This window comes from Pinus tabuliformis, chromosome 7, assembly GCF_031772625.1.
Source record: "Pinus tabuliformis cultivar Carrire ecotype Pingquan chromosome 7, CPIR1, whole genome shotgun sequence".
NCBI lineage: Eukaryota > Viridiplantae > Streptophyta > Pinopsida > Pinales > Pinaceae > Pinus > Pinus tabuliformis.
This window is the reverse complement of record NC_142293.1, coordinates 612147067-612157979: the sequence shown is the minus strand read 5'-3', so window position 1 is coordinate 612157979 and position 10913 is coordinate 612147067. Positions and strand designations below refer to the sequence as shown.

General features: G+C 32.9%; 1 protein-coding gene across 1 annotated transcript; it reads right to left on the bottom strand.

Annotated features, from left to right (window-relative positions):
- Positions 1-8981: 8981 nt before the first annotated feature.
- LOC149248918 (LOB domain-containing protein 33-like) lies at positions 8982-9843 on the bottom strand. The gene is made up of 2 exons (XM_089456136.1): positions 9565-9843; positions 8982-9347 (listed from the first exon to the last, which is right to left on the bottom strand). Exons 1-2 carry the CDS (start codon positions 9841-9843, stop codon positions 8982-8984), a joined length of 645 nt encoding a protein of 214 aa, XP_089312262.1.
- Positions 9844-10913: the final 1070 nt, after the last annotated feature.

The window sequence follows — 10913 nt, the reverse complement described above, 5'->3', positions numbered from 1 at the left end:
TACCAAAACATGGCCCCTCGACTTGCTCGTCCCCATATAGCAGATGCATATACATGTTTATAAACCACATCAAGTAAATTGTCTCTCACTCGTGTGAAATCCTGGGTCTTTGTAAGATTTCCCAAACTCTACGAATAGAACTCGTTTTTTTAATATCTTGCTTCCATCTTCAAGATGGCTCTTTATCCAACTCTGCAAAAATGAATATCGTGCTTCCATATTCAAGATGGATCTTTATCCAAGTCTGCAAAAATGATCATCTGCCCCAACAAACCTTTAAAAGTTGAAATCACAGTTCAATATATTAGTGCAAACTCAAACATTATCATCAAGAAATTTAATCCCTCTCTATGCTTGCTAAATCTAGTGTTAAGATGGATCTAGAGGAAAAGCTTGCACCTTGAGAAATTTAATCCCTTTGTACGCTCTCTAAATCTAGAGTTAAGATGGATCTAAAATGGTTTGATTATTAATAATTATAATTCTTTATTTTATTTTATTTTATATTTATGTAATTTGAGTGAATTAAGATGTTTAAATAACATTACATAACCTTACAACATCTCATTCATGTTGGGCTAAAACATCCTATGCAATCATTCATGTTGGACTAAAATCTCTCCATACAATTATTTAAATTTGTAGATATTTATTTTTATTTTAACAAATAATATTTAATATAAAGTAGAAAATATAAACTTGGAAAAGCCCATAAATATTATAAATATCAAGTGAATTACAATTTACTTTGAACCATTTAAAGTTATAATTTTATATTTTTATTTTGGAAAAAAATTATAATTTTATATTTATATTTTGGAAAAATTTCGAACCATAATATATATATATATATATATATATATATATATATATATATATATATATATATATATATATATATATATATATAAAATATATATATTATATATTATATACAATGATACATGAAAAACGTAATATAATTTCAAAAATGGTAATTTATAACTTTAAAATTACTTAAGTATGCAGAAGGAAAGATAATTTCAACTATATTAAAGTATAAAAGAAAAAGTTGATAAGCTACATAATTTTTATTAGAATTCTGAGAATTTTACACCCCATTAGACTGCTAAGAGCAACGAATTAGGTGTGCCCATTAAATTCAAGCTTACTTATCATACATTGCAGTGTTCTTGATTTAATAGATCTTTTTCTGTGCAATACCAAGGTTACTTACCATGGATAGGTAATGGATTTTTATATCTTTTAGATATTAGAATTGTATGCTATAAATAGTTATGTTGAAATATCTATGTAGTGGCTACAACACATGCATTTACAGTGCAATATTCCTTTGGTTTCCTTATTTCCTCTCATCACTTGGCTAGTGATATTTTGAAATGCCTTACTGTATCAAGATTCCTAGTGTTTGTTTCCTGATCTGTACAGTTTCCTTATTTTGTTTGAACTGCCTGGCTAGTGACATATTGAAATGCATTATTGCACTGAGAAAAATCGGGTGCTTTATAGCCTCTATGAAATGAATTATGGCACTAAGATTTCTAGGGTTTGTTTCCTTATCTGCACAATTTCCTTATTTTGTTTGAACTACCTCACAAGTGACAGTTTGAAATGCATTATTGCATTGAGAAAATCCAGGTGATTTATAGCTTGGGTGGGAGAGATGTCTATTTAATCCTTATGGTTTCCTTATTTTCATTGAACTATATTAGGGATGTATTGAAATCCATTAATGAGTCAAGAGAAGTGAGGTGCTTTACAGCTCAGGTGGGAGAAATGTCGGTGAAGTGAGGTACTTTAAGCATGGGCTGGGAGAGATGTTTGTGGTTTTCTTATGGTTTTTATTTTGTCTGAACTTCCTGGCTAGTCATATTTTGAAATACATTATTATATTGATAATTGTGGGGTACTTTTCTAGCCCAAGTGAGTGAGATGTTGGTGAGGTGAGGTACTTTACAGTGTGGGTAGGAGAGATGTCTTTGGAATTCTTGTGATTTCCTTAATTTCTCTTAACTCCCTAGCTAGTGATATTTTGAAATGCATTAATGCATTGATAGAAGTCAGGTGCTTTACAGGTGGGTTGGGAGAAATGGTGTACTGCTGTAAAAATACCGGATGCTTTACAAGGTGGGTGAGAGAGGTTTCAGTGTGAAGTTGTAAGAGAGCAAGAAATCTTAACCCTGGATCTTCTAAGCACCTTAATCCCTCTCTGCTTAATAGTGTTGGGGTTAAGATGGATATATGCTAGTTTTGTTTTATCAATGTTAAAATTTCTTTAAAGTGTAATGGCACTTCCAAAATTGATTTGTAATGCTAATTCTGTATCAAAGTTTGTAGAACTAATAGACTTTTCCAATTGCTAGAAAAAAACAGAGTAATGGTTTACTGAAAATATGAAATATGTACTTTTGATTACATTATATGGTATGGTTGGTCTATTTTGATAGTTCAACCAAAGGAAGGTTTGGATTCTGGATGCAGTCTTCGTGCAGTGTTGTTTATTGTTTAGACTCAATACACAACAACTATACATGAAATCTTAGCAGAAAATATGCTAATATAAACAACTCAGTGGTAGAAACAAAAATGGTCAGATATAGAGCACTCAAGTAGATTGCTAGTCTAGAGATATATAATGTAGTATCTTGTCTAATGTGGTAGGTTTTTACTACTTTCTAAATTCAATTGCATATTTAACTGGCAGAAAGTTTTGGGCCAAAAAATTATTTTCTCTTTATGGTAGTAATTTTTTCATTCTGTTTCTAGTGCAGAGTTTTTACATTTGAAGATTTTTGCTTCATTTGCTCATTTTCATAGTAAGTGATTAGACTTGACTAAACCATTTCAAATTTCCAAAATAAATCATTTCCCTTTAGGAAATATTATATATTTCCATGTTTTTGTGCTACAAAACTCTACTAGTAGAACAAATCAGATTTGTTTTCTTATCTAGTCTTTTAACTTAAAGACATTTAAAAAAAATATTGAATATAAGAACAACTTTTAACATTGATACTTCAGTAGTTTATTGTATTTTGCTACATAATGATACTCCAAGCTTGTTTTTGAGTATTTGTCTAGTGTAGTTAGTTGATATAATTGCCTATGTTTGTCTACCTTCATCAATGTGCTATACTACTTGGTATGCTTTAGCCAAGGAAGCAAGCTAGAAGAGGATGTCTAGCAAAATTTGAGTTGGTTCTTACACCTTTACTGTATCTTGCTATCTTCTTTTAACTTTAATTTTTTTTATTTCATGATCATTATTTCCAATAATCACATTTAGTTAGTATTCGATATTATAGTTTACTAAAATCCCACTCTACATACTATGCTGGCCTGAGGATCTCCACATTCCATTTGAAATATTTTGAACACTTAAAGAGGTCTATCTTCCAAGAAATTTTTATACAGGGTATGTTGATGAGTCATGACATTTAATTTTTTTCTTCTTTTACTCCCATGTATTTCCTACTTATTTAGTGAATATTGGGAAAAAGTTTGATGTTTCTTGATACAATTTTGTTAATTTGTATGCTTTTAATTTATGTTCAGTTTTACAGCGAAAACTTACAATCAAATATTTCTATGACATTTTTCTCTTTTATTTTCAAACCTTCATTAAATAAACATTATGGTGTAAAGAATATTACAAAAAACTTAAAATTTTGGTGGCAGATTATGGAGAACCATCAGATTGCCAAAGGACAAATTTAAATTGTGAGCAGGGGATGATTGTAAATTATAGGGATGATTGAAGAATTGTGTTGAAGATCATTGAATTCTAAGTTGGGATGATTGAATTTTGAAGTTCACCCTTTCATAAGCCAATTCCGATGTTTGGTGTTGTTAGTCGATCTGATTGCCTATGTTTGTCTACCTTCATCAATGCGCTATACTACTTGGTATGCTTTAGATAGGATGTCTAGCCAAATTAGAGTTGGTTCTTGCACCTTTGTTGCATCTTGCTATCTTTTCTTAACTTTAACTTTTTTCAATTTAATGATCATTATTTCCAATAATCACATTTAATTAGTATTTGCGATTATAGTTTACTGAAAGTCCACTCCACATACTATGCAGGCCTAAAGATCTCCACATTCCATTTGAAATATTTGGAACACTTAAGGAGGTCTATCTTCCAAGAAATTTTTATACAGGGTATGTTGATGAGTCATGACATTTAATTTTTTTTCTTCTTTTACTCCCATGTATTTCCTACTTATTTAGTGAATATTGAGAAAAAGTTCAATGTTTCTTAATACAATTTTGCTCATTTGTATGCTTTTAATTTATGTTCAATTTTGCAGTGAAAACTTACAATCAAATATTTATATGGCATTTTTCTCTTTTGTTTTCAAAATTTTATTAAATAAACATTATTGTGTAAAGAATATTACAAAAAAATTAAAAGTTTGGTGGCAGATTATGGAGAACCATCAGATTCCCAAAGGACAAATTTCTAATCGACTGATACTGCCTTGACACCAACAAAAAATAGCATAAACATGATAAGTTGAAAGCAAAGCTAACAACATAACATATTAAGTTCAAATCAAAGCTCAAAACATAATAAGCTCAAAGAAAAAATCAAAGAATTTAAAAAGTATTAAAGACGCTAAAAGATATTTAGAGGAAACAGTAGAGAAAAATTCTAATTTAATACTATGGAGTTGACAGATGTAAAACAAAAATGACAAAAAATTGGGGATGTTGCAATGTTCTGTGACATTAAATTCATTACGCTTTATATGTTTCTATTACACTTTAATAAAAAATATGAAATGTTAATGAACTACATAAACATACAAAACTTCCAAGAGCAAGACGACCAATATAACAATCCAAGAAAGAATAAACCTTGATGACGGTTAAAATACAACACCTCCTTTAGAACAAAATGTTATTAAACTTGGTCATTTGCAATAAAACTTTGTGTTATGTATGTCATACTCAAATTTTTACTCTAAATCTAGTTAAAAATTATATTACCTCTCTTCAGTTAGAAGAAAGCACTATCAACTTTGTCATTTGCAATAAAGATCCCCAAGAGTGAATTGCATCACCCCAGTTCTTAAACAAAAGTCCTGAATTGATTTAATATAATTTAATTTAACATATAATATAAGTGGCATGCTCTGTGATCACATGAATATCCATCTCAGTAAGATCAGTAGCCTACAACTTATAGTGAATGTCATCAAGCTCCCTCCTCAGTTTGTCTTTAGATATAGCATAAAGTATCTTTGCCCTGATGTAGGATTTGTTGGGAGACCTAGCAATAATGCCACAAAATTCACAACTTCAGATGGAATTCTCAATTAAAACCCATACATGAATACAGTTAGAATTTAATTTGGGCCAGTTTTCGTAAATTCACACCTATTCACAGCTAAACCACAGCCCAACCTACTAGTTTGGTGTAATATTACCTATCAAAAAACACTGACCCAAACAACAAAGAACAGATGATATGTAAGTAAATGAAATACTAACCAGTAGCCATCTCAGTAGGGTCAGTAGCCTATAGTTCAAAGTGAATGCCATCAAGCTCCTTCCTCAGTCTATCTTTAGATATAGCATAAAGTCTCTTTTCCCTGATGCAGGATTTGTTGAGAGACTTAGCAATAATGCCACAAAATTCATAACTTCAGATGGAATTCTCAATTAAACCCCATACAGGAATACAATTAGCATTGAATCTGGGCCATTTTTTGTAACTTCACAACCATTCATAGCTAAACCAGAACCCAACCTACTAGTTTGGTGTAATATTACCTATCAAAAAACATTTCCCCAAACAACAAAGAACAGAGGATACATAAGTAAATGAAATACTAACCAGGAAATGAGGAATATCTTACTCTTTTCACAGCTGTCCACAGTCACATAATCGAAATCAAACACTCATTATCTGCAGTCGTTATTAGGAAGGGATGTTGTCGAATCCTCATAACTTTCTGCAGCCCCCCCAGTTTTATCAACCAACACATTCTTGGATTTCTCATTGATTTGAACACAATGTAACAATGCGCCTTCTTCCTCTTTAGCTCTTGAAACAAACTCAGGCATTCGTCCGATACCCCCATGCCTATTGTTGCCTAAATACAAAAATAATATCAACCTAATTAATGACTTGCACAGCCTTCCACCTTTGGGCTCATCTCTATCTCGACATAATGAAATTCCATCTAACAATATTCTCGTCACATAAACTAACATAGAGCCAGCTAAAACTAGGTCTGATAGGAACCTTTCAGTTTTCGGAGGTCATGCATACTAGGTACAGGAAATATGGTCCATTGTAGCCATGAAGAGTATCCTCTTCTTGACTTTGGTGACACTCGGCAAAAAAACTATCATTTTGTCAAGGGTTTACCTAGCCCCCTACTGCCCGAGGCAACAAAAATACTGTTGTGGCAATGGTTTGCCAAGCCCCCTGCTACCTGCATTCGACGACGTGAAGTCAAAACCTTGCGTTGCAGCCATGAAGAGTGTCTTCTTCTTGAATTTGGTGATACTGATGCAACGAGGTAGAAAAAATATTGTTGTGTTGAGGGTTTACCTAGCCCCCTGCTGCCTGAGGTAGAAAAACTAATGTTGTGGCAATGGTTTAACCGACCCCGTGCTGCACAAAAAAACCATTGTTGTGGAAAGGGTTAAACTGGCCCCTGCTACCTGCAATTAACGACTTGAAGTCGAAACTGCGTAAGGGATGCAACAATGTTTACTCGTCGGCCGCCTATGACATAAAGTATCTTTGCCCTGATGCGGGATTTGTTGGGAGACCTAGCAACAATGCCCCAAAATTCACAACTTCAGATGGATTTCTCAATTAAACCCCATACAGGAATACAATTAGCATTGAATCTGGACCAGTTTTCGTAAATTCACACCTATTCACAACTAAATCACAACCCAACCTACTAGTTTGGTGTAATATTATCTATCAAAAAATGTTGACCCAAAAAACAAAGAACAGAGGATACATAAAGAAATGAAATTTGGTGATACTGATGCAATGATGCAGAAAAACTATTGTTGTGCTGAGCGTTTACCTGGACCCCTGCTGCCTGAGGTAGAAAAATGCAAGGGTTTAACTGACCCCTTGCTACGCAAAAAAACCACTGTTTTGGAAAGGGTTTACCTGGCCCTGTTGTCTACAATCGATGATGCAAAGTCGAAACTATGGAAGGGATGGAACAATGTTTACTCCTCGACCACCTGGGAGCCTCATTTCTTGAATATAAGATGAACCTGAGGCAGAAAAACACAAGGGTTTAACTGACCCCCTGCTGTGCAAAAGGACCACTGTTGTGGAAAGGGTTTACCTGGCCCTGCTGTCTGCAATCGACGATGCGAAGTCAAAATAGTGCGAGAGGGATGGAACAATATTTACTCGTCAATTTCCTGTGAGCCTCGTTTCTTGAATCAAAGATGAAAAGTCAAAATCGTTGGGAGTGATGGGTTAGGGTTAATAACTCTTCTTTTCCAACTACCTTTTTCGCAACTACCTTTTTCTGATCAAATGACTAAACACTTTCTAATTGTCTAACATATAATCTAATGGGGCATGGCGATGACAAGTGGACAAAAAGATAATTCTTTTCAGAGGGAAACACCTTACAACGTAATAATAGAATTTTAATAACTTAAGTTATAATAAAAATTTGAAAAAACATAACAAAATTTAAAATTTATTTTTTATTTATAACCATTAATCAGTTAACACTAGAATTACGCTAAATATACTTAATACTAAAATTGCACTAAACATGTTTAATATACATCTGATTAATAATATAAAAATATAAAATAATCACTTCATATAAACATGATAGGGAACATTATCCGGTAACTTAATTTTATAATTATGTCCTTATTACTATTTAAATGTATTTAAATGAATGGGTGGACTATTTCTAGGTCAAATTCCCCATTATAATTAGAACAATGAATGAAGTATTTCATAAAAATTATAGCCATCTAGTTGAAAAGGTTAATGAAAATAAATTTAATTGTAATTTAAACTAGTAAAGTTATGTATATTAAATGGCTCGTGATCGTGGAGAGATATTAATCCTAATAAATATTTAAATATTTATTTTATTATATATATATTTTTAAATTAAAAAAATATATTAAAAAAAAATCATACAAATTGACTAATTATAATTTTTTTAATTATTATATATATATTAAACATATATATTTTTAAAATATTGAATAAAATTTTTAATTATAATATTTATTTCTATTTTACCATAAATATTTTTAATATGTAAATATGTTTTGTTACAATATTATTAACCAATAACACAATATATCAAGACCTCATACTGAAAAACTCATAAATTCACTTAAGTATTATACTTGTTCATATGATATTTTTTTAATTAATCAATTTAAAGACAAAAAAAAATAACTACTTTAAAGATAAATCTCAACTTCTAATACTATCAATATTTTAGAATATTCCTTGAAATATTCCGTGAAAGTTAAATCCCCACTATTCACCTAATAAATATTGATAATTAAATTAAAATTTAAAAACTTTAACTTGAAACAGACAATCCTATAACCATAAAAAATTACACCAGTACCATAAAAACTTTTAATCCCTAAATAAACGTTATTACACTAGTGTGACTTGTTAATATCCCATGTTCAAAAAAATATAACTAGCTTTTTATTATTCTGGTTCATATAATATATTTTTAATCAAACAATCTCATTAAAAACATTAAAAAAGAAAATAACAACTACAATTTCATTAAAAACATTAAAAAACAGAATAACAACTATTTTCAAAATAAATTTCAGTATTTACAACTACTCATCAATTTCAATATTTAATTTGTAAATAAATAAAATTTCTACAACTACTCATGAATTTCAATATTTAATTTGTAAATAAATTAAATTTTTACAAATTTTATTCCAAAATATGGACATTGGCCTATTGAAATTATTCGAATATCCTAACCTCTCCGAATAAGAGTATGGAACAGATCCTGGAGCTCTCCGCTATCTTGTCCATTTTCCTCTTGATTTCCGTGTCTTTGGAGGATCTCCATATGTGGCGACGAATTATGGCGGATAGACCTGGGAAACTTGCAGTCCAAATCACAGAGTTTCTCCTTCCTGACACAAGAGAGGAGAGCGCTGTAGGACTGTGGGATTGGTTGATATGGCAGGGAGAGGTGTGCAGGGAAATGACGTGGATGTTGACTGTCCGATGAACAAGACATGGTATGAAAATTCGCCGAAGTCGATGCTGATCCGGACGACATGCGACTCGCCAGTTGTGCATGCACGATTGCAAGCTCTGCCTGCAAACTCGCAACCTGTAATAAATTTATCTGTATTACAGATATCTTGAGATGAGAGATACTTGGAGAAATGATGTTTGCAAATTTAAAAGAACATTAAAGAATGGATCTGAGATACTTGGAGAAATGATGTTTGCAAATTTAAAAGAACATTAAAGAAGGGATCTGCAGACGGTATTGATATATACACAATTAATATATGTTTCACAATGAGCAGTGAACATTTAAATACCTGTCGCTGCAAGGCGTAAATGTGCGCAACACAGCCATAGACGGGATCTTGGACTCGAGCTTGTGCTTCGTACGATATGGTAACAGCTGCCTCCCAGCGCTGGGGTGTAGGGATATGCAATAAAAGCTTCGATACATTGATCGCCCCGAAAAATTTATGAACTGCGGCGAAATGCACCGCGCCCTCATCATAGCCAAAGTATGGACCAAATACGCAGCCTTTCACGCATTTCCTTCTCAGAAACTTACAAGCTTCGCAACGCACTCCGCCACCGTTCATTTGCAGGATTCGAACTGCTGACCGCTGGGATTTCGAACAGACCCTCGGTATTGCGCGCAGCCTTTGCGATCTTTGTCTCCTCGTTGTGCCCGCAGGGTGGAAATCCTGAAGGAGGGCGAGGCGAGAGCAACGCACGAGGTTCGATCCGGTGACTGGGGAAGAGGAGAGGGCAGGGTAAGGAGAAGAGCAGCAGGAAGATGGGCAGGAAGTTGGAAGCGGAGAAGCGAATGGGGTTCAAAGGGATCCGACGGCGGCGAGGTCAGATGTGGTCAGGGGTTCGACTATGAGGATCATTCAGGATCCTGTTCGATCCTTAGATGGTGGCAATGATATCTCACCCCCAACTCCAAATATGACAGTACCTCCCAAGCCTGGTCCTACTCTATGCGGAAGGAATGCTTTCATAAGTTCACGCATAAAACAACATCCATTGGTCGTGTGGAAGGAAGTCAAATCCCGTCATTCAAAAACAGGACATCCAATTCTTTCCGTGAGTGGTAACTTAAAACTACTTAAAAATAAAATGTTAATTAAACAGATTGAAAGCCGAGAAGCAAGCTTACATTAGATTATTCAAATAGTGTGAACATATTTCACTTGGAATTTGTGAAGACTCGCGACAGGAAGATTGCGTAACATGTTATCACTAGTGTCGACTCATTCTTTTATAATGGCTTGATATATATATATATGAGCGCCACATTGTAGTCATTGGTACAGAAGGCAAGTGTATTTTTCAGGTTTGTCATTCATATTGGGCAGCAAACTTGGTTTCGGTGAGAAAGAGATATAGATAGATTCTACGATTTCTTAATTTATATCAAAAAGAAAAAGGATAAGCACCAAACTTGGTTTCGGTGAAAAAGAGAAATGGATAGATTTTACTATTTCTTAGTTTATAGGAAAAAAAGATAGTTATCTTGTTTAATTGAATGAGAAAAACCATTAATGGGTAACCACATTATAGATGATTTTTTTTGATGGGTTTTGCAGTTATAACCAAGTTAACCCAGTTTACATAGTTGAACCAAATTGGTTAAGGATTACTTTTTATAGAAAATGGGAAACAT